At 47.8% G+C, this 24,832-nt stretch overlaps 2 protein-coding genes across 14 annotated transcripts in view; one reads left to right on the top strand and one right to left on the bottom strand.

The window, feature by feature from the left end:
• Nucleotides 1-24,832, top strand: part of FNIP2 (folliculin interacting protein 2) — a 135,963-nt gene that overhangs the window by 73,266 nt on the left and 37,865 nt on the right. For all 13 annotated transcript variants that reach the window (XR_012332203.1, XR_012332202.1, XR_012332201.1 and 10 more), the window contains 5 exons: nucleotides 7,281-7,410; nucleotides 18,779-18,980; nucleotides 19,278-19,366; nucleotides 21,512-21,658; nucleotides 21,777-21,946. Coding sequence is in view for 10 of the 13 variants with exons in the window: in XM_033857417.2 (XP_033713308.1) it covers nucleotides 7,281-7,410; nucleotides 18,779-18,980; nucleotides 19,278-19,366; nucleotides 21,512-21,658; nucleotides 21,777-21,946 (738 nt within the window). In the remaining 3 variants the exon portion in view is untranslated. The remainder of the gene's footprint in view (nucleotides 1-7,280; nucleotides 7,411-18,778; nucleotides 18,981-19,277; nucleotides 19,367-21,511; nucleotides 21,659-21,776; nucleotides 21,947-24,832) is intronic.
• Nucleotides 2,972-24,832, bottom strand: part of SPMIP2 (sperm microtubule inner protein 2) — a 193,471-nt gene continuing 171,610 nt past the window's right edge. The window contains exon 5 of the mRNA XM_073805614.1: nucleotides 2,972-6,354. Coding sequence (XP_073661715.1) covers nucleotides 6,316-6,354 — 39 coding nt within the window. The 3' untranslated portion in view covers nucleotides 2,972-6,315. The remainder of the gene's footprint in view (nucleotides 6,355-24,832) is intronic.

Genomic DNA, 24,832 nt, shown 5'->3' with positions numbered 1-24,832 from the left:
TCATGCATTTTACCCTTCACGATAAGTGCCCCAGTGTCTCTTTACATAGCTTGTCACACACGCACAATAAGGAATAGAGCGATAACAAGGATATCCCATTTACTGCTTTAATGGGTTAGACTATATCCACCTATTTTTTTTAAAGACACTTCCTCAGTAAAGGAACAAACTCAATACCAAGCTCACAGTGCTTTTTACATTAGAGTATTAGCAGTTTACTCAACGGTCTTTGCCTTATTTCCTGATTTTTTGTATTAAGGAAGCCAAGTGAGGGAGACATCTATAAAATCTGATGTTCATCTTCATAGACTTTACTTATAGCAAGTTTGAGAACCATTTTTCTAGTGTCTGTGTGGAGGGTGAAAAGTAGGAGTAGGAAACTCACACGATGAGCTGTTGCCACTAGCAGAACATTGGAGGGGACCTAGATGTTCATCCAGGGCCTGCTTACGTCACGTTCGTCCCGCAGAGCAGCCCCACGCGGCGGTTGGAAGGGCACGGCAGCCTAGCAGGCCTCGAAATAGAACAGTTCTCTTAGATATATTTCTAAGTGAAAAAGAAAAGTTGATCAGCAGTGAGTTGCAGTAAACGGTCATTTATGTTTCAAGAGCAAAAGGGCATATACAAGATCTCTCTCCACATATAAAGATAGAAAAGCGTGTTCATCGCATGTGTCTGGAAGGGGTCCCCCCGGGACAGGGATGGGGGGAGTGCATTCTCGTTCTTTTCTGGACACTGTGAATGTGTCCCCTGTGCGTATATGAATCAGAAAGATAAATTCATTCTCAAGAGGTTATTTGAGTGGCTGCTCTTAGGAATGTTCAGGTACGGTCTCGGGAGAGAGGAGGGATGGGTTTCAGCCGTGCTGGAAGGTGGTCCTGGAGGGGCTCGGGGACTAATGGGACACAGGGCATGGCGGGGGGACAAAGGGCGACTTTCCAGTTTCTAACAGGACGACGAGTGGGGCATGCGGGCATGCCCCATACCGGGGGAGGAGGCGCCTGGGGAGACGGGTGTTGGGCCAGTATCTCAGTCACAAGTGCCCGCAGTGCCCCAGCCATGAGCAGTCAGCTGTAGTTCAGAAAGAGGACAGGCGTGGGGCAGAAGCTGCAATCTGGCGGTCGTGGCGAGGGGGAGAGGAAGGTCCAGGCAGCTGGGGCTGGGACCCGCCTCCCAGCCTGGTCAGCCATCACCTCCGTCCAGCTGCTGACTCCCTCCCCCAGCAGCACACTCAGACCACGGGCAGGAAGGTAATGTCTTCATTCTCTGTGCCCTGGAAAGTAGTAAAACCATCAGTGTGAGGAGAACGTCTAGCTCGTATGTTCAGACACGTTTATTAAGTGCTTTACGGTCAGCCTTCAGGACAAGAGCACGCGTCGTCATGGTGTTCAGACAGGACCCGAGTTTTGGCCACTCTGCCGTTTGGGTGTGAAGACAGATGGCACACACGCACACGTGCGCGCACATGCACACACACACGGAGTGGGGGCAAAGAGAGATTCATGACCCACAGAGTGAGGCTGCCTGTGAGAGACGGGACAGAGAGGGCCCTGGGATGTGGTGCTCCGGGCGGGCCAGCATGGGGGTCTCTGTCCCCCTGGTTCTGGAGAGGGGCGCCATCACCTTCACCACCACCACCATGACCACCTGCACCACCACCATCACCACCATCACCACCTTCACCATCATCAACATCATCACCACCACCATCACCTTCACCACCACCACCATCACCTTCATCACCATCACCATCCCCACCACCATCACCATCCCCACCTTCACCGTCACCATCACCTCCACCACCATCACCACCACCATCACCATCATCACCACCATCACCACCACCGTCACCTCCACCACCACCGCCATCATCGCCACCACCACCACCACCACCACCACCGCCATCGCCGCCACCACCACCACCTCCACCACCACCACCGCCATCATCGCCACCACCATCACCTTCATCACCACCACCACCACCTTCACCAACATCACCACCACCACCATCACCTTCACCACACCACCATCACCACCACCACCTTCATCACCACCATCACCATCCCCACCACCATCACCATCACCACCATCCCCACCTTCACCGTCACCATCACCTCCACCACCATCACCACCATCATCACCACCACCATCACCTCCACCACCACCGCCATCATCGCCACCACCACCACCATCACCACCTCCACCACCACCACCACCATCGCCACCACCACCACCTCCACCACCACCACCGCCATCATCGCCACCACCATCACCTTCACCACCACCACCATCACCACCACCACCACCACCACCATCACCACCACCACCTTCACCAACATCACCACCACCACCATCACCTTCACCACCACCACCATCACCACCACCACCTTCATCACCACCATCACCATCCCCACCACCATCACCATCACCACCATCCCCACCTTCACCGTCACCATCACCTCCACCACCATCACCACCATCATCACCACCACCATCACCACCACCATCACCTCCACCACCACCGCCATCATTGCCACCACCACCACCATCACCACCTCCACCACCACCACCACCATCGCCACCACCACCACCACCACCACCTCCACCACCACCACTGCCATCATCGCCACCACCACCACCATCACCACCACCACCATCATCACCACCACCACCTTCACCAACATCATCACCACCACCATCACCTTCACGTTACCACCAAACAGAAGAAAGATTTTCTTTTAATGGGGGGTGGGGGGGAGAGAAAATCCACATGCTCTGCATACAGCTTTGACCATAGGAAACTTTTTAATAAATTCAGGCTTTGAACTCTTTCTAGAAATTTGTATTCTAATGCTTTGTTTCCGCCATGCTTGCCGATCAAGACAGGCATCACTGTCCTTCACATAATCATTTTCTCGTTCTTCATACGGTAACATTTCTTAAGCGTCTTATGTGCCAGACATTTTTGTCAGATGTGGGGATAGATCAGTGATCAACTAGACATGGAATTGTATTCAATAAAGGGGACACAGAGAAAGACTATAAAATGTAGGCAGGCACTCATCACCACCAGGGTGCTCAAAGAAGGCCTCTCCCGGAAGCTGAAATTTCAGCTGACTTGAGTGCCCCTGGTAGCTGGCTTGGTGAAGCCAGAGCAAAGAGCATCTCAGGCCTGCGGGCCGCTGGGGCAGAGCCCGGGGGTGGGAGCAGGCTTTGCAGGTTTGTGTGTGGGGCGCAGAAAGACCGTTGTGTACCAGGAACAGAGGAAGGCTGGATGTCGTGAGGGGAGTGTGCACGATGAGCTTGGGCAGGAATAGGGGCCTGGTCACATTAGCCTGTTTTCATTTTGGTGGCAGTGTTTCCAGATACACAAACAAGCCAACCTCAGAATTCTTCCCGTTGAAGGAATTATAGCAGCTTCTGAGCGCTTGACTTTCGCACTTCCTTTTCCAGTGTCAGGCTTGCTCCTTGGGGATTTTTGTTTCTCCTCCCCTAGAAGCTCCCCAAGGGCAGAGACCCACCTGTTGTGCCACGCTGACTGCTCCATCCCCAGCAGCGTGAATCCCGCCTGGCATATAGGAGATGCTCAGTGGATGTTTGAGTGAGGCGGGGGGATATGTCCCCCATGTGTACCAGGAGGAGTACACATGGATTGTTTTAAAGACTTACGGAGACGATCTAGTTATTTTCCTAGGGAACATCTGGGATGCGCTTTCCATGGATGCCTCTTGCTGGCGTTTTACTCTTAGCTGAAACGTCCCGTTTTCACAAGGGTGTTCTCTGACTGCTGATGAGAGAGTAAACCTTTGCCCTAGTTGCTTAAAGAAAATCACAGGAACTTATCACCGTCTGAAATCATCTTGTTTACTTATTCCACAAGTGTGAGCTTCTTAAGGGCAGAGACTGTCTCTATGCTGTAACTTTCTGCCCCAGGCCTAGGTGGTACCAGGCTCTTAGTAGGTGCTCAGAAAGTGTGTGTTGAGGGAATGGGTTTGATTTAAGAGTTTCAGGGCACCATTTGTTCAAATCCAAATCCTGTAGTCAGATCATCAGTACGGTGTTTCTAGTAAACTCTCCAAACAGCAAACGTATTTCCAGAGAGAGTTAAACATTTATCTTGAACTTGAATGACATGGGCCAAGAAGAGCCAGCGATCAGCACTTTTAAGCCTTTAGACTTATTCTTTTTTCTTACTGCTAATTTCTGCGGGAATAAATAGATGCTCGCTGAAGAGCCCCCTCAGTCAGGAGGGTGGGGATGAAAGCTCAAATTATTTTCTTATTAATGTACAAAACTCCAAAAGTCTTTGCAGTCTGTATGCATTAACATTTGTTCTAATTGTAAAATTATTCTAAAAAGAAAAGTGATACTAAAAATATTAAGGAGTGTCAGACGTAGCACTTTCAAAGCTGAAACTGAGCCGAGGTGTAATTTAACCGAAAGCCGCACATTTTACAACTGTGGCACCAGCTGGAGAATTTCTCTACCTGGCTCACGAAGCTGGGACCCACCCCATGTAACTCTCATGCAGAAGCGCTTCGGTGTCCTGGAGGTACCAGTCCCCTTAGCAAAGGTAGGGAAACAGCTGGGCACGCTTGACGCAGCCCTGGCGACGGGGACGTACACCAGGGCCCCAGCACCACTCCACGTTGCACTGCCTTGAAGACCACGGCCCAGGCCTGTCACGCGCACTAAGTGGTGATTGAATCCACCCTTTTCTCGTGAAAATGGCAATAGGTTACAAGCCAAAATTAGGCCTCTTCTTGCATTTGAGAGTTGTAGCTGTATTGTTTCCTAGAATATCTGATTGACGACATATACCGCAGTACTTTTACATAGAAACCTTACTACATGATATTAAAATATTTTTGAGGAAATGCTGGAGAGCACTAAGCCAGTCCTTTAGATTATATTTCGTAAAAATTATTATTCCGCATTTTATAGTAGGGATAAAGGGAACATCCTCCTTGGGTTTTTATTATTTTAATTTTTTGCCTTTTTCATGTCTCTGTTACAAGTTCTTGGTTCTTTTCATAATTAATCAGAATTAATGACCTCTCAGTACTCTGAAATATCTTACCTAGTCCACCTTTTCCAAGAATTATCAGAGAGAGTGAGTAGCTAGCATTTACTGTATGGGGTGCTGGGGTAAGTGCTTTACACATATTTTTACACGTATTGATCTGTTTAATCCTCACAGGAACCATATGAAATAGGTCGGTGGTTTTCAAAGTGTTCTTTTGTCTGCAACCCACGCTAATGCATTTCGTCATCATGATCCAGTAACAAACATCTTTATATATAACAAACAAAAGTGTCACCAATTAATGTTAACGCTGCAACCTACTCTATTTTCTTTTCTGCTCCTTTTTTAAAATACCAGTTTTGATCCGCTAAAGACTTCGTAGCCCACTAGCAGGTTGCAGGTCTCACAAAAAGTACTGTGGTGTGGTCCTTTTTTGCCCCCCATTTCACGGATGAGAAAGCTGACAGGTTAAGTGGACTGCCCAAGTGGCCCAGCCGGTGAGTGGTGGAGCTGGGATTTGAACAAGAGCATGGGTCTTACTTGGTTTACTAAACTGAATCATGCAGCAATACGACTTCCAGAAGGAAGTAGTCCTCAGGGTCATCGCCATCTTGCTTCTGTGATCAGGGAAAAAAAAGTACTTATAATACAAGTACTGTAACTCACCTCTGTCCTCTACCTGCCAAGAAGGAGCTGTTATGCCCAGCATAAGATCGGGAGAGAGATGGGACCCTGAAGATTTGGGACTAGGGGGTGAGGATCTTCTGGTCTTATAAGGGATTTTGAAAACTTGGGGGTGAGGCAGACATGTCTAATTAGGATTTTTTTTATTATTAAGTAGTACTGTGTGACTTTGAGGAAAAACTCTCTTCTATCTCCCTTCAAAATTCTCAGTAAAATTACCTACTCACTGATACTTGAAACCAGGATTTGATTTTGGAGGTTGAAGTCCAGCCTCACAAGCCAGCCTCACCTGGTGACACTTCAGCGCAGAAACGCCGTACCTCAGCCAACGTTTATCAATTGTCCGTTGTGTCTCAGGCGCTGTCCTGGGTACAGGGAATCTGGACACATGTCCTGGGCATGTTGACTGGATCAGAAGAAAAGCATCTTGTGGATGCTCACAGCACCTCTACGGTGGACAGAAGGAAGCCTGAGTTGTTAGCATCTCACCTTGTGGCCGGGGGTTCCTTGGTCTCACAGCTCTTCAGCTCCGTGTGGGATCCCTGTGCGCTGAACAGCGCCTGGCACATTGTAGACACTTGACTGGCAGCCAGGCAAGTCGGATTTCAGAACTCACGTCGGGGACTCAGCTTCTTTCCATCTGCCTGTAAGAGTGTGAATAGAAGTGCGACCGTTCACGTGGAGAAGCTGCCTTCCGAGGGGTGTCCATGAGCATGGTATACTGCACTTCCTGAAGTCGGCCTGGTGCCCTGTGATCCGCCTGTGCAAACATCAGCCAGCCGACTGGCGCATTCCACTCCCTTCTGCCCCCGACTGAGTAACGTTTCAGTGTCCTGATTCCCTGACCCTGGGGGGTAAAGGGGAAAACATCTGTTTCGTCCCTCTGTTCTTCCAAACCCACAGAGCTCCTCCAAGCAGCCGGGGTTTGAAAGAAGCCCTTTGCCTGCCCTGACGGGGACCGGTGGGGCTGGGCGTCGGCCACACCTAGGGACACGCTGCGACGGCGGCCGCAGAGCGGCTGAGGGCAGAGTCATCCAAGCAGAAAGCACGTCTAGGAGCAGATGTGCCTCCTGCAGAGCCGAGGGAGTCGTGAGGGGCGGAAGTGCCGTGTATCTGGAGGTGGCGGCGGGAGAGGGTGCTTTGCGGGGCAAGTACCCTTCTGCCTGGATTCCACCTCGAGACACAGGGGGACCAAGCAGTCAAGGGGGCACACGCGCGCGAGCCGGCTCCGTGTGCGGCACCGGCTCCCGGGCAGCAGTAGCAGTACTTCCGTGGACTCTTCGTGGTATCCGAAATCTGCAGGCTGCCCTCTGACTGGATGAGTAATGTTTGTTTACATTTGGAATGTGGGGCTGGTGCCTGGTCACCGATGCCCTTGCCGCTTCGGCGACCCCTGTTCGTTTTAAAGGGTGTTTTCTTGGCTGTACCACAGCCTGAGAGGGCTCCCCCTGCTGGCTGTGGCCGGTAGAACCTGTACGGTTAGGTCCCAGGGCTTGTATAGATATTTTTCACGTAGGTGCACGTGGGCTCCTGGAGCCCAGCTCTCAACTTCCCAATCTTCTTCCCGCAGCCTCCCTGAGCAGCCTTCTGATCACACCGTTCCCGTCTCCAAGCTCCTCTACGTCCTCCTCCAGCAGTTACCAGCGCCGCTGGCTTCGGAGCCAGACCACGAGCTTGGAAAACGGCATCATTCCCAGGAGGTGAGCTGGGTTCCCCTGGCTGTGCAGGGCACTGGGGCGGGCGGCCCAGCGATGCTGGCGGACACTGCACTCACTTGCTGTCGGCACAAACGGGCCGGAGCTTTCCACTCGGCTTCAGCTCAGCCTGGAAGTTCACAGGTGAGAGGTTCCGGGAAAGACACCGGGACTACCTGGGTAGATTTGACATTGATTGAAAGTGAGTGTGTGCTCTCTTTGCACTGGGTCCCTTCCAGGTGTAGCCTTTGTAAGTTAGAAGGCTGGAATGGCTTACGGTGACTCACACCAGTGTGGTCTTTGAAAATATATGAACTCAAGGATGGTTAATTTTTGGTGAAACAAATTCTTAAACAGTCAACAGTCTGATTATGAATAGAGACAGCATCGAGATATTCTCTGCCTTCATCTCAGTTGGTTTTCAGATCTAAAGTTTAGTTATGTTGCAAAACTCACGTTTTTGGCTTATGATGATGTTACATCAGTACCTTCCCACCTCTTCTTCCTACAACCCAAAAACTTAAAAGGGAATTTAGAAATGAAGGAATTAATTACCTATGAAAAACCCACATGACAGTTGGTTACCTCAGTAAGTGAATAGAGGTCGGCATGTGTCGGCTCTGAGAAGGGGTAAAGAGCTGGCTGCAGGCCTGCACTTCAGGAGCTCACAGAGACGATGCTCACGTAAACAGTGGTGTGAAGAAGGTAAGTGCTAAACGCTCAGACGGGCATGGGGGTGTGCGGCTCGGGGGCGGGGCGCAGCCTCGCGGGAGGTCTTGGGGTTTGGGCAGCCTTCGTGAAGGGGGGCACCTGAAAGCACAGGCTGAGAAACGGGGGAGCCGAGGCGTGTGCAGGGCATCGGGCTGCTGGCCCCCTTCTCCCAAAATTAACATCACGTGTTAGTTTTGTTTGTTTGTATTTAAAAAAACATTATGTTCCAGGGCTTCAGGCATTTTCAGAATAATCTATAAAATGAATGTAAGGCTTTTCCATTAAAAATATTTTACTTACAAAATATAATAGAAATAATAGTGATACGTGACTATTATCACAAAGTTATAAATTACTAAAATGTTTTGGTGTAAAAATTTTATATAATATAATCAATAGTAATACTTCAGTCACTATCTTCATTCATCATAAGGTTTTGCTGGCTCACTTTTCTGCACATTCATTTGTTTAGGTCATCAAAATGTGTACGTCAATCGACATAACTGAAAGCAGCATTAATCATTCCTGGCAAATGCAAGCTGATAAATAATTTTTGATAACTTTTTTATTTTGGGAAAGTTCTTTGTGCGCATTGAAGCTGTTACTGGAGCTTTATAGGTTATAACAACATTGAGATAAATTTGTAATAAACCTTAAAAATATAAATTTTGGGTTGTTTGGCCTGAGGTGATCCAGCACTGGAGGCTACAGGCTCTTTCTTGAGGCTAATGGCGGACTCTGGGAGGGCTCACGCCAAGGAGTACTTCCCAGAACTTCTGCTGCCAGTGTCCTTGTCCCCTCAGTGAGCCACAGCCACCCCCCACCTCTGCAGGAGACCCCCCAACACTAGCCAGCCGTGGGACTGACAGGGTCTCGGTGCTCTGGCCGGTGTCAGGCCTGAGCCTCTGAGGTGGGAGAGCCGAATTCAGGACACTGGACCACCGGAGACCTCCCAGCTCCACGTAATATCAATGGGTGAAAGCTCTCCCAGAGATCTCCATCTCAACGCTAAGACACAGCTCCACTCAACAACCAGCAAGCTACAGTGCTGGACACCCTATGCCAAAGAACTAGCAAGACAGGAATACAACCCCATCCATTAGCACAGAGGCTGCCTAAAATCATACTAAGTTCACAGACACCCCAAAACACACCACCGGATGTGGACCTGCCCACCAGAAACACAAGATCCAGCCTCATCCACCAGAACACAGGCACCAGTCTCCTCCACCAGGAAGCCTACACAACCCACTGAACCAAACTTACCCACTGGGGACAGACACCAAAAACTACAGAAACTATGAACCTGCAGCCTGCGAAAAGGAGACCCCAAACACAGTAAGTGAAGCAAAATGAGAAGACAGAGAAACACACAGCAGATGAAGGAGCAAAGTAAAAACCCACCAGACCAAACAAATGAAGAGGAAATAGGCAGTCTACCTGAAATAGAATTCAGAATAATGATAGTAAAAATGATCCAAAATCTTGGAAATAGAATGGAGAAAATGCAAGAAACGTTTAACAAGGACCTAGAAGAACTAAAGAGCAAACAAACAATGATGAACAGCACAGTAAATGAAATTAAAAATTCTCTAGAAGGAATCAATAGCAGAATAACTGAGGCAGAAGAACGGATAAGGGACCTGGAATATAAAATAGTGGAACTAACCACCGCAGAGCAGAAAAAAGAAAAAAGAATGAGAAGAATTGAGGACAGTCTCAGGGACCTCTGCGACAACATTAAACGCCCCAACATTCGAATTATAGGGGTCCCAGAAGAAGAAGAGATAAAGAAAGGGACTGAGACAATATTTGAAGAGATGATAGTTGAAAACTTCCCTAATATGGGAAAGGAAATAGTTAATCAAGTCTAAGAAGCACAAAGAGTCCCATACAGGATAAATCCAAGAAGAAACATGCCAAGACACATATTAATCAAACTGTCAAAAATTAAGTACAAAGAAAAAATATTGAAAACAGCAAGGGAAAAACGACAAATAACACACAAGGGAATCCCCATAAGGTTAACGGCTGATCTTTCAGCAGAAACTCTGCAAGCCAATAGGGACTGGCAGGACATATTTAAAGTGATGAAAGGGAAAAACCTACAACCAAGATTGCTCTACCCAGCAAGGGTCTCATTCAGATTTGACGGAGAAAATAAAACCTTTACAGACAAGCAAAAGCTAAGAGAATTCAGCACCACCAAACCAGCTTTACAACAAAAGCTAAAGGAACTTCTCTAGGCAGGAAACACAAGACAAGGAAAAGACCTACAATAACAAACCCAAAACAATTAAGAAAATGGTAATAGGAACATACATATCGATAATTACCTTAAATGTAAATGGATTAAATGCTACAACCAAAACATTGTCTGAATGGATACAAAAACAAGACCTGTATACATGCTGTCTACGAGAGACCCACTTGAGACCTAGGGACACATGCAGACTGAAAGTGAGGGGATGGAAAAAGATATTCCATGCAAATGGAAGTCAGTACAAAGCTGGAGTAGCGATTCTCATATCAGACAAAATAGACTTTAAAACAGAGTATTACAAGAGACAAAGAAGGACAGTACATAATGATCAAGGGATCAATCCAAGAAGAAGATATAACAATTGTAAATATTTATGCACCCAACATAGGAGCACCTCAATACATACGGCAAATACTAACAGCCATAAAAGGGGAAATCGACGGTAACACAATCATAGTAGGGGACTTTATCACGCCAATTTCACCAATGGACAGATCATCCAAAATGAAAATGCATAAGGAAACACAAGCTTTAAATGATACATTGAACAAGATGGGGACTTAATTGATGTTTATAGGACATTCCATCCAAAACCAAAAGAATACACTTTCTTCTCAAGTGCTCATGGAACATTCTCCAGGATAGATCATATCCTGGGTCACAAATCAAGCCTTCATAAATTTAAGAAAATTGAAATCGTATCAAGCATCTTTTCCAACCACAACGCTATGAGATTAGAAATCAATTACAGGGAAAAAAACGTAAAAATACACGAACACGTGGAGGCTAAACAATATGTTACTAAATAACCAAGAGATCACTGAAGAAATCAAAGAGGAAATCAAAAAATACCTAGAGACAAATGACAATGAAAACACGACAATCCAAAACCTATGGGATGCAGCAAAAGCAGTTCTAAGAAGGAAGTTTATAGCAATACAATCCTACCTCAGTAAACAAGAAAAATCTCAAACAATCTAACATTACACCTAAAGCAATTAGAGAAAGAAGAACAAAAACCCCAAAGTTACCAGAAGGAAAGATGACATAAAGATCAGAGCAGAAATAAATGAAAAAGAAATGAAGGAAACAATAGCAAAGATCAATAAAACTAAAAGCTGGCTCTTTGAGAAGATAAACAAAATTGATAAACCATTAGCGAGACTCATCAAGAAAAAAAGGGAGAAGACTCAAATCAACAGAACTAGAAATGAAATTAGAAATGAAAAAGAAGTAACAACTGACACTGCAGAAATACAAAGGATCATGAGAGATTAATTACTACAAGTAACTATATGCAAATAAAATGGAAAACCTGGAAGAAAAGGACAAATTCTTAGAAAAGTACAACTTTCCAGGACTGTACCAGGAAGAAATAAAAAATATAAACAGATCAATCACAAGCACTGAAATTGAAACTGTGATTAAAAATCTTCCAATGGACGAAAGCCCAGGACCAGATGGCTTCACAGGCAAATTCTATCAAACATTTAGAGAAGAGCTAACACCTATCCTTCTCAAACTCTTCCAAAATATAGCAGAGGGAGGAACTCTCCCAAACTCATTCTACGAGGCCACCATCACCCTGATACCAACACCAGACAAAGATGTCACAAAGAAAGAAAACTACAGGCCAATATCATTGATGAACATAGATGCAAAAATCCTCAACAAAATACTAGCAAACAGAATCCAACAGCACATTAAAAGGATCATACACCATGGTCAAGTGGTGTTTATCCCAGGAATGCAAGGATCCTTCAATATATGCAAGTCAGTCAATGTGATAAACCATATTAACAGATGGAAGGAGAAAAAACATATGATCATCTCAGTAGATGCAGAGAAAGCTCTCGACAGAAGTCAACACCGATTTATGATAAAAACCCTCCAGAAAGTAGGCATAGAGGGAACTTTCCTCAACATAATAAAGGCCATATGTGACAAACCCACAGCCAACATCGTCCTCAATGGTGAAAAACTGAAGCCATTTCCACTAAGATCAGGAACAAGACAAGGTTGCCCACTCTCACCACTGTTATTCAACATAGTTTTGGAAGTTTTAACCACAGCAATCAGAGAAGAAAAAGAAATAAAAGGAATCCAAATCAGAAAACAAGAAGTAAGACTGTCACTGTTTGCAGATGATGTGATACTATACACAGAGAATCCTAAAGATGCCACCAGAAAACTACTAGAGCTAATCAATGAATTTGGTAAAGTAGCAGGATACAAAATTAATGCACAGAAATCTCTTGCATTCCTATACACTAATGATGAAAAATCTGAAAGAGAAATTAAGGAAACACTCCCATTTACCATTGCAACAAAGAGAATAAAATACCTAGGAATAAACCTACCTAAGGAGATAAAAGACCTGTATGCAGAAAACTATAAGACACTGATGAAAGAAATTAAAGATGATACAAATAGATGGAGAGATATACCATGCTCTTGGATTGGGAAAATCAACATTGTGAAAATGACTCTACTACTCAAAGCAATCTACAGATTCGATGCAATCCCTGTCAAACTACCGATGGCAGTTTTCACAGAACTAGAGGAAAAAAATTCACAATATGTATGGAAAGACATAAGATCCCGAATAGCCAAAGCAATCTTGAGGAAGAAAAACGGAGCTTTAGGAATCAGGCTCCCTGACTTCAGACTATACTACAAAGCTACAGTAATCAAGGCAGTATGGTACTGGCACAAAAACAGAAATATAGATCAATGGAACAGGATAGAAAGCCCAGAGATAAACCCACGCACATATGGTCGGTCACCTTATCTTTGATAAAGGGGGCTACAATATACAATGGAAAAAGACAGCCTCTTCAATAAGTGGTGCTGGGAAAACTGGACAGCTACACGTAAAAGAATGAAATTAAAACACTCCCTAACACCGTACACAAAAATAAACTCAATATGGATTAAAGACCTAAATGTAAGGCCAGACACTATAAAACTCTTAGAGGAAAACATAAGCAGAACGCTATATGACATAAATCACAGCAAGATCCTTTTTGACCCAGCTCCTAGAGAAATGGAAATAAAAACAAAAATAAACAAATGGGACCTAAGGAAACTTAAAAGCTTTTGCACAGCAAAGGAAACCATAAACAAGACCAAAAGACAACCCTCAGAATGGGAGAAAATATTTGCAAATGAAGCAACTGACAAAGGATTAATCTCCAAAATTTACAAGCAGCTCATGCAGCTCAATAACAAAAAAACAAACAACCTAATCCAACAATGGGCAGAAGACCTAAACGGACATTTCTCCCAAGAAGATATACAGACTGCCAACAAACACTTGGAAGAATGCTCAACATCACTAATCATCAGAGAGATGTGAATCAAAACTACAATGAGGTATCACCTCACACAAGTCAGAATGGCCATCATCAAAAGATCTGCAAACAATAAATGCTGGAGAGGGTGTGGAGAAAAGGGAGCCCTCTTGCACTGTTGGTGGGAATGTAAATTGATACAGCCACTATGGGGAACAGTATGGAGGTTCCTCAAAAAACTAAAAATAGAACTACCATATGACCCAGGAATCCCACTACTGGGCATATACCTGGAGAAAACCATAATTCAAAAAGAATCATGTACCACAATGTTCACTGCAGCACTGTTTACAATAGCCAGGACATGGAAGCATCCTAAGTGTCCATCGACAGATGAATGGATAAAGAAGGTGTTGGCACATATTTACAATGGAATATTACTCAGCCATAAAAAGAAACGAAGTTGAGTTATTTGTAGCAAGGTGGATGGACCTAAGTCTGTCATACAGAGTGAAGTAAGTCAGAAAGAGAAAAACAAATACCGTATGCTAACACATACATGTGGAATCTTAAAAAAAAAAAAATAGTTCTGAAGAACCTAGGGGCAGGACAGGAATAAAGACGCAGATGTAGAGAATGGACTTGGGGACACAGTGAGGGATAAGAGTAAGCTGGGATGAAGTGAGAGAGTGGCATGGACATATATACACTACCAAATGTAAAATAGCTAGCTAGTGGGAAGCAGCTGCATAGCACAGGGAGATCAGCTGGGTGATTTGTGACCGCCTGGAGGGGTGGGATAGGGAGGGAGATGCAAGAGGGAGGGGATCTGGGGATATATGTCCACATACAGCTGATTCACTTTGTTATACAGCAGGATTGTAAAGCAATTAGACTGAAATAAAGATGTTAAAAAACAAGAAAGAAAAAAACATAAATTTCAGTACATCTGGATCAGACGATTCTTAGGGAACATTTTGCTAAAGATTCAGTTCTCCACACACGTCCATTTTGTGTAAGTCTGAATTGAATTTTAAATGTATCTGTATGCACGGTTATTTTAATGTTTCCTCTGCCATTTCCTGTGACTTACAGAGGTCTTACAAGAAACTGGAAGCGTCTTCATGGGCTGCATTTAATTCAGAATGCCTGTTTACGCACTGTGTCACTACATCGTCAATTATACGGAAATTTAATTTTAAAATGGGCTTCATTACTAATAATTTCTTCTTCTGAAGCTTCATATGAAAGTTGTGGGTATTTTTATCCAATGCAGCAATCTCTACATTCAATTTCTGTTTCTGTGCTTGTGAATATTTGCTTTGCAATGTTGCTGCAGTTTTCAAAACGAGATATTAACAAACTCTTTAAAGAATTCTAATAGCTCCCTGATGTACTTTATCGTGTTGTGAACCGTAGGCTCTTCCTTTGTGATAGTTTACTGCCCTGGGGCTCAGGACGAAGAGCTAAGTGTTGTGCAGACTCCACAGGGGTGGGCTCTGGACAGACAGACTGCCTCCCCTCGGTCCGTGCCTTGCCCCAGCCCTTCCCCCCTCCCATGGCCATGCCGTCTGCCACCGCCGCCGCCTATCTGGGCCCAGGTACCAGCCTTGGGGCCTTGTGGCACCGCCTTGGTTCTGGACTCGTGGGTGTGTGCCTGACCCCAGGCCAGCGACCCAGCTTCCGACCCCGCGCTGTGTGCTCGGCTGCCTGGTGTCTGCCCTGCCCACGCCCATGCGTCATCACCCCATCAGACTTCACTTCCAGAGCGCAAGTTAAAGGTGACACGGTTAAGAATCAAGGTAGCACCCGGAGAACGTCACCGCGAGCCTAGGCCCTCCTGAGAGCAGCCCCGCAAGGCGGGGTGGCAGGGGGGCGCAGGCTGTGCGCAGATGGTCTGGACTCGCCCTTGCCTGACACCCAGGACGGAAGAGCCGCGGGCGCTCAGCTTCGGTCACTGTGCTCGCGAAGACCCTTCGATTACCGGGGTCGCCGCCCGTCTCTCCCTTGTGGCAGGTGTGTGGGCGGGGATTAGTTTCTGACGCGGGACCGGAGAACACTGGGTACCAGGGATGCGATCGCCTCCGGCTCTGAGAGGAAGTCACCGCACTCAGTGACCTGGTTCCTGAGAGAGTGCAGGGCGGCCAGGGAGGATCTTCACAGTCTTACGGTTGGTTGCTCGCTGACCCCGTGCCACGTGGGGAGCTTCGGCGACCGGCGGGTGGGGGGAGTCGGCGGGGGGCAGTTTACCCGCTGGCGCAGAGGTGCTGTCCGTGGAGGAGAGAAGCTGCGGATTCCCGCCTTAGTGCGGCTGGTGAAACCCTAAAGAAGCAGGTATGACGTCCCAGAAAGGCTTTGGCCCGGAATTGTAAAATGAATAACCAGAAAGAGTCGCTGATGAGATGTTCCTTGACCTGCAGAAATGGCGGTTTCCTATGTTCCAACATAACCCATAGATTCCGCCTCCATTCAGAGCTGACATAACCAGTCAGACTGAGCAGTCCTGAGGCCAATTACAAGTCACTGAGATGTATTTAAATAGTTTGGGATCTTGAAGTATTTACAAGGTATGTAAGTGCTCATTCATGTGTCAACAAAATTCTATTTGAAAAATCCAGTGTGTAGCGTGGTCTTCCCTTGACTTGAAGGCCTGTCAGCTGGCGTGACCGCTCCCAGCCCGTCCCCCCAGTGCATGGGTCAGACGTGGCACCAGAGCCCCTGGTCACTCCCAGTGTCCGAGCAGCGAGCCAGGGCTAGCAGACAGAACCCCTGGGCTGTGACTCCGGCGTGGTCACTGAAAAGCTTTCTGTTCTGAAGCAGGTTGGTTAGTCACTCTGCCCCAGTTTTCACATTTGCAGAATGGTCCGTGTATCCTGCCTGTTGCCTTGAGGGTACAGCTAGGATGAAGTAGTTGTGTGCATACTTAAATTTTTTAAGACGTTCTGAAACGTGCTTTCATTGTAGATTGATCTTAAAAGTATATTTACAAATACCGCATGACCTGATTTATCCTGGTTTGCGTGGTTGATCCAAGACGACAGATTGAATGCAGGTCAGTTGCTTTAGAATTCAGCAGAGAGACATGGGGAAGCGGGTAAGAGGCACGCACGCTATTAAAGCTGCGGGTGTTTCTCAGAAATTCGGCAGACGGCACCGTCCGCTGTGCTAGGTGCAGTTGGCTACTGTTTCTAGGGTGGAGCTGAAGCCGACACACATCTGCAGAGGGCTCAGTGGTCACTGCAGTCTGATTATTAAGGACCACAGTGGCCAAAGATGAGTGGACTGATGGAGTCATTTTACTTTTGCAAAAGGGGGGAAATAGGAGATAACGAAGAAGAAAGGGTTGGAAGAAAGAATGGGTGTCGCATAAGCTCAGAATTTCCTCTACAGAATAGGAGTAAACTGGTGCAGAAAAGCAGAGTTATAGGACGAGCACTCTGGAGAAGAAGAGGGAGCATTGTTTGAAGTTAAGTAAAATGGTAAGAGCGCCTCGAGAATTTCTTTCTGACGAGCAGATGATTAGGATCTAGGGATTTCTCAGAGAAAGCAATGCTGGTTTATTTTAACGGGCAGCATTTACAAGAGCATCTGGAAACCATGTCCTTCCCGCGCCATGTCTGTCGGCGAGGACTTTTACTGATTTACCAGCCACACCTAAGTCTCCGGCATCTTGCTTAAAGTGGAGCAAAACAATGACATATCCCTCTGAGGTTAGGGCAAGATGTCTTCTCCTTTCCTTTAAAAATAAGATAGCTTTCCTGACCATAAATCTTCTGATGTGTGTATGTTTTTAAGACGTGGGTATGTTGGAAATCACGGGAACATTACAGGCTGTGAGCAGGGCACTACAGAACAAGTTAAAGACCAAGAAGGGGGCTTCCCTGGTGGTGCAGTGGTTGAGAGTCCGCCTGCCGATGAAGGGGACACGGGTTCGTGCCCGGGTCCGGGAAGACCCCACATGCTGTGGAGCGACTGGGCCCGTGAGCCATGGCCGCTGAGCCTGCGTGTCCGGAGCCTGTGCTCCACAATGGGAGAGGCCACAGCAGTGAGAGGCCTGCGTATCGGTTAAAAAAAGAAAAAAAAAAAAAAGACCAAGAAGGAGGATGGCTGCCTCAAGCCCCGTGAGCAGACGTGACCGTTCGGGTGTAGCTTGTAGTAAAGGAGGTGGTGTCCCAAGCTTGGTGACAGACAAGGCTGAATGGTGGAGCCCGTGAGAAAGAGAAGGCTCCCTGAACGCCTACCATGTGCCAGGCTAGGCGCTTTCATTTGCAGTGTGATGTCCTTTGCTTTGGTGTCTTTGTAGAAAAAAACAAACTAATTAAAAAACTTTTTTTCACTCTTGCCGTTAGCAGCTATGTGGTCACATGCTGGTTTTTCAGACTAAAGTAGAGATGTGGATTGGCCATATTTGGGAGGCTTACCCCTTACGACAAACTGAATACATATTCAGAGTTTATTGGCTTCTTTTATCCTAGAAGCAGAGTCTCTGCAAAGAATCTTAAGTTGGTCGAGGATCTGACTGTAGCAAAAGAGAGGTGGGTCTTTCTGCTCGGGGGGTTTCCCAGAGAGTATCCCCAGTCGCATGGTTTAATCTCAGCATTTACAGGAGTAACTTCATCTAATGGTTTTAATAACCTTGGGAAAGTAAGCTTCAGCTACTAGTAAATGTCCAAACGTGATGCCTGGGTCACACAGAATACCACAGAGGACCATCTCTCCTCAGATGTTCTTATCCATCGGTATCTATCAGCCAAAACAAAGGGCCTGTGTTTTGAGCCAACGGATGCTTCACACCCCTTTCTAAATGCGGCCAATCTGATGTAACATAGTCCAAGGGAAAAGGGCTAAGAGTCTAACAAGGGGACGTTTGAAATTACTTTCAGTTCTCACTTAAGTTTCTTTTTGTGATAGGCTAACACTGAGTGTCAGGCAGAGGTTTTCATTTTCACGACGGAGTCTGATGCAGGAGGACAACCTGGCGGTAGACACACTCTCAGTTAGGACCGCGTGCCCGGATCGGCCACCAGGGTGTCGCCCTGGCCTTACGGTTCGTCCTCGGTGTGGTTCACTGATGCAGCGTGACTCCCAAAACCCCTTCTCCTTCCAGGTCAACGGATGAGACGTTCAGCTTGGCTGAAGAAACTTGCAGTTCCAACCCGGCCATAGCTCGGAGGAAGAAGATTGCCATAAGCCTCATCTTTTCCCTGTGCGAGACGGAGGAAGCCCAGAGGAACTTCCAGGACTTCTTTTTTTCTCATTTCCCCCTGTTTGAGTCTCACATGAACAGGCTGAAGAGTGCAATTGAAAAGGTACTGAGAATGCAATCCATTGTCACACGGGGCTGTAAGGGTCGAGGGCTCTCTATACCCGCTCGCTTTCCCAGGGCATGTAGATCGGCTGCAGCAGTGGTAGGACGTTCCCTAGGCACACTGAAGTCAGGTACCAGATCCTGATTCCTTTGGGAAAGGGAATTACTGCCCCCGACGACTTCGGTCATGATAGCTTGAGTGTGGGCTCTAACGTCGTCTCTTATTAATAAAGCCCAGTAGATGGTTACGAAGGGATTTCTTCTCCACATAACGTGACTTGTTTTCTTTCCACCGAAGGCCATGATCTCGTGCAGGAAGATCGCGGAGTCAAGTCTCCGTGTCCAGTTTTATGTCAGCCGTCTGATGGAAGCTCTGGGGGAGTTCAGGTAAACTGGCAAGGTTTGGCAGCCCCAGCAGGGGAAATTGGTGAGCAGCGGTAGCAGCGGCCGTGGATCTCGGGATGCGTGGAGACCACAGCTCGGGAGTGTGGGGGGTAGCAGCTCCTTCCTTTGAAGCTAAGGCCCAGTGGAGCAAAAAGTGTAAGCCACCAGCACTGAGTAATCCTCACGACTGCCAGAGAGACGGTCCCTGACGTGACTGTTCCTAACAGAGTGAATGGAGAAAACTAATATTCATACGTCTCGTGTCATCTCCCAAAAGCCCTAAGAGTAAGCACTCCTAGCCCATTTTACAGATGTGGAAACTGGAGGTTGAGATGCTTGTCCACAGCATAAGTGGGGAGAGTGTGCACGTCAGGGAGGTTACACTCCAGTTTGCCAGGACAGCCCTGTGTACACCCGGTGTCTTCCCATGGGTGTCCTGGTCAGGACAGTAAGTTGTATGGTCACCCTAGCATGTCCTCACTGTCAGCTCCTAACTGTTGATATTTGTACCCCGGAGACCGGTTTTCTGGAGGTCTTGCCCCTTGTGTCTGGGCTGTAGCTGGGATCCGTGGTCACCATGCCGAGCGGGGCCGTTGCAGCGCTTCTTAGGGCCAGTTTCTGGGTGCGGAATGGAATCGCACTTCAGAGCCGTCACGAGCTAATTAAGAGTCCAGCCGTTCCTCTCTAGCCCAGGGATAAAAATGTTTACGATTCTTAGAGTGTTAGAACGTTTTTGTGATGCTTAAGGTAGAGGCTGGTGAACTCTAATGCTGCTTGGAGCAAAATCCCCACCCAGCCTTAGCTGAACCCTGGGTTATGTGTAAAGTACTCAAGTAGCACCTTAGTCCTTATCTGGGGATCATTCAGACCCACGTCGCACGTTTGAGAAATCGTGTGAAGCTGTGTGTTTCGATGGCAGTGTGGTGACTAGCGAGCCTTCTATGGTTTGTGTGGGCAGCGCCGGGCGGGCTGTAGTCAGGCTCGAAGCTGGCTTGTGCTGGAGGGTCTGGACACTCATTTAGTAGAAGGTCCGGAATCTGAACGGACAGGACCTGAGGCCTCACTGTGGATAGACGGGTCTCATCCTTACTTCAGCGACTTGCTGCTCCAGAAACAGCGACAGGATCACGTGTTAGCGTTGGAAACCTTGGTGTCAGTAAGCGAAGCCCAGGTCCACGTAGCTGTCACTTGTCACTGCTGGCTGCTCAGCAGGTGCTCTGCCTCGTGCCAGGGCAGGATCCTGTGTGTCCCAGCTCCTTGATGGCACACGGCCGGAAACTCAGGTCAGAATAGGCCTCGTGTACCCCCATCCGGGAAGCGGGGTGTCTCCTAGACGCAGAGGTGCCAGTGGAGATCCTAGGCTCGTTGGTTCCTCCCTGGAAGGACCGCCACGAGCCACGCGGCCTGGAGCAGAGTTCCCGGCACGAGGCGCTCTCATCCGGACCTTGTCATTCAGTGCGTGTGTGTCTCCCGCAAGGAACTCCTTTACACCTCCAGTTTCCTAAGCCGTAAAGTGACATGGCCAGACTCGTCACTTTCCCTAACAGCTTACAGTTCTAAGAATTTGATTCTATTAGCCCGTGTAACAATCTAGTATATAATATGGTGAAGAAGAGCAATTTATTTGTGTTCTTTTTTCATCTAAAGTGAATAGGGTGCTTTGGTTCAAAGAACAAAAGCACTAACCAGAAATTGGGCGACTTGAGTTCCCTCTGGTCACATTTTCAGTCTAGCATGTTTATTCTTTCTTCCTTTATTTTTTTCCTATGAAAATTGGCATAAATTCTGACACAAGGCATCGTGCAAATAAGTCTTTTAAAGGATGACTATTTATATCAGTGGTTAGTGTACCTTTCCTGTAAAGGGTCTGTGCCCCACGGCTGCTCAGCTTTGCTGTGGTGCAAACGCAGCGACAGATAATAGGGAGATGATTGAGCATGGCTGTGTGCCAATAAAACTTTATTTATAAATAAAAGGTCAGATTTGGCCTGTGCGTCGTGTCCTAGTTTACCGACCCCTGTTTAACATTCTGCTTTGGATGCCTTAGGGGCTCCCTAGATCCAGGTGAGTGTCTTCTTCTAGATTCCTTTACACAAAGGTCATCCACCGTGACATCTGTGACAGTTCCCTGTACCTTCTCTTCTGTAGAGCGACCATCTGGAGCTTGTACTCCGTCCCGAGGATAGCCGAGCCCGTGTGGCTGGCCATGATGTCCAGCACCTTGGAGAAGACGCAGCTGTGCCAGCGCTTCCTCAAGGAATTTACGCTTCTGATAGAGCAGATCAACAAGAACCAGTAAGCGGCGGCGCTCTGGAGCCTCGAATGCCAGTTCCGAGGCTGGTGTACGTGCTGTAGGTGACATGCCTCTTCCTGCATCGACTCACCCCGTTGTGTTTTCTCCCGTTTCTCCAAGGTTTTTTGCTGCCTTGCTGACCGCAGTCTTAACCTACCACCTGGCCTGGGTGCCCACCGTCATGCCCGTTGACCACCCTCCCATCAAAGCCTTCTCCGAGAAACGCACCTCTCAGCTGGTCAACACGCTGGCCAAGACACACCCATACAATCCTCTCTGGGCGCAGCTGGGTCAGTACCGTACAGAGACCATGTGGGACAGAATAGGAAAAACGGGAGCCTCTTCAGTTGCTATCCGCCATCCGGCCCGGCGATTCCCAGTTGTCACTGGGCTGCAGGGAACTGGGGACTGGCCCACAGATTCTACCTGTAAAGCAGCCCCCGTCCTCCCCTCCCCCCGCCAGAGCCTCGTGCTGCTCTTTAAAGCCACGTAGGTCCGCAGCTGCTCCTCCAGTGGGGCTCCTTAACTCGGCACTGTTGACATCTGGGCCAGAAGATTCTTTGTTGGGTTGGGGGGAAGAGGACCGCCCTGTGCCTGGTCGGATGTTTAGCAGCGTCACTGGCCTCTGTTCACCAGCTGCCAGTGAAAACCCCTCTTCCAAAGTGGTGATGGTGAAAAATGTCCCCAGACGATGCTGAACGTCCCCAGCGGGCCAGGAGAGCCCCTGGCTGAGGACCACTGCCCTAGAGGGCGGACCGGATAGGAAGGAAGTCAGACAGAAAAGAGAGTGACACACTCTAGGATTTGGCCGCCTTTTAAGTTTGAGCTGAGGTCGGAGCCCTTGTCTTTCTCTCCATTGCCCCCTTAGCTGCTTCCTCCGAGCTTTGTGCTCAGGCCTGGCGCGGGGACCTGACGTGTCGCGGGGCTGCTCGTGGAGTGTGCGCTTGCGAGCCCAGGGCTCGGGATAGGAGAGGCGCGCTCCAGGGCCTGTCACTTGGCCGAGTCTGCAGTGACCCGTCAGGCCTGCACATCTGCTCTCTCCCAGGCCCCATCCCTCTGCGGGACCCAGGGCCCAGGTGACACACAGCTCAGCCTTGGGGAGCCTGCTGCCCGGTGGAGGAGAAGGGCCGTGTTCAGAACGCCCCGATCACTCCTTTGCTGGGGTGAGCAGAAGCCCGCGAGGAACGCAGTGCAGTGCAGAGGGTGAGGACATGCGCAGACGGCTGGACCAGATCCCAGCCTCCTGGGCAAGTGCCCTAACTCTCTGTGCCTCCGTTTCTCTATCTGTGACATGGGTGGTGATGGCTCATGGCTGCCGTGGGAGTTCCACTGCTTGTACGTGAAGCCCCCTGTTACCGACACTGCTGTTGCAGATGTTGATACGGGGGAGGCACCAGGAGGTGGGGCATGGGGGGAGGGGGCCTTCAAGGAAGATACACTTGAGGAATCGGTATAAGGGCAGCATTTTCCAGAAAATAACGGCAGACCGGGGAAAAGCACGGCAATCTCGGGAAACAGCGTGTTGTAATAGTAGTGAAAGCTGCCACCGTGGGCCGAGCACTGTTCTGGGTGCTTTCTGCACGTATTAATTAATTAGCCTCTCATTCTAACCCTGGTACTGCGTCCTCACTGTATCACAGGTAATAAAGCTGTCTTTCCCTGTGCCCGGGGTCATGGGATATGGGAGGTAATATGGTTAAAAAGAAGCCACAGACCCTAACATTTATCATCGCAGCCGTTTCTAAGTGTGCCGTTCGGAGCGTTAGGTCTGTTCACGTTGTGCCCACTCTCCTTCATTCTGTAAAATTATACCCGTGCAAAACAAAGGCATCCACTCTCAAATCAGTAGCTTCATCAGTCCTGGACTCAAAAAGTTGCCTTCAAGGTCGAGGTCCATTAAGTCTGTTATCTTAGCGATGCATTGTTCTGTGGAGTTCGTCTCTGAAGTAGCAGCACTGTTTCCATACACAGCTCTCCGCTTCATACAGGTTAAACTGTTGTCAGTTGTATTTTAATAACCTTCTTTGTTTTTACTTTTTCCCATTTATGACTTAGTTATTATAATGCACAACACCAAAAGTTAAATGCATTGCTAAAAACTGTCATTCTGAGTGGACTTTCCAAAGTGTTTTTTTTGCCAGATTTTGGGTATGTAAATCTCATCTTCTTTATTAACACTGGGGCTGATTTAACAAGAGTGTCTCATGAATTCCTGATGTGGCCGTGACACCCCGCAGCCATGGGCAGATGTGATCACGGGAAGTAACAGTAACACGCTCTTAGTCAAGAAAGTTTACTCAAACAAAAGTGCTTGTGCTGACATCAGACTACAGTTCTGAGTTGTTTTTCTGAAATCTCGCATGGTTTCTCAGTCAGTTGCAAAAGCCTCAGAGATAACGTTCTACTAAGCCTTCACCTAGCCCTTTTATGTATGTATGTATGTATGTATGTATGTATTTATTTATTTTTGGCTGTGTTGGGTCTTCGTTTCTGTGCGAGGACTTTCTCTAGTTGCGGCGAGCGGGGGCCACTCTAAATCGCGGTGCGCGGGCCTCTCACTATCGCGGCCTCTCTTGTTGCAGAGCACAGGCTCCAGACGCGCAGGCTCAGTAGTTGTGGCTCACGGGCCTAGTTGCTCCGCGGCATGTGGGATCCTCCCAGACCAGGGCTCGAACCCGTGTCCCCTGCACTGGCAGGCAGATTCTCAACCACTGCACCACCAGGGAAGCCCCACCTAGTCCTTTTATAGAGAGGATTGTGTGAAATCACTTCTATCCTGCCCTTTACCTGTTCTCAGGAGGCTTACCCTGGAAACCCTCTCTAGAGGGGGCACCTCTGATGCGTGCTGTCCCTTTTCCATCAGTCTTAAACCTTAACAGTGTGATTAGTCTTATCTAACAGATGCCTCTCCTCCTCCCGCCAGATGGAGTCCGACTTCCTGAGTTCTTATTTATAGCTGCTAACCATGCATCTCTTCTCCTTTATTTAGGATCTTTTCACATTTTGATTTATTCCAACATTCTGATTTTTCCTGCAATGCTTTCTGACTTAGGGTTGCTTATACAGATATGTAAATGAGATAAAGCCATGCAAAACGCTCAGCACTGTGCTTGCACAGTCAGGAAGTGTTGGCTTTTTGTTGTAATTGTCAATAATATGATGATCAGAATATGGAA

Source organism: Tursiops truncatus, chromosome 5, assembly GCF_011762595.2.
Source record: "Tursiops truncatus isolate mTurTru1 chromosome 5, mTurTru1.mat.Y, whole genome shotgun sequence".
Lineage (NCBI taxonomy): Eukaryota > Metazoa > Chordata > Mammalia > Artiodactyla > Delphinidae > Tursiops > Tursiops truncatus.
This window is presented reverse-complemented; position numbering and strand designations above follow the sequence as displayed.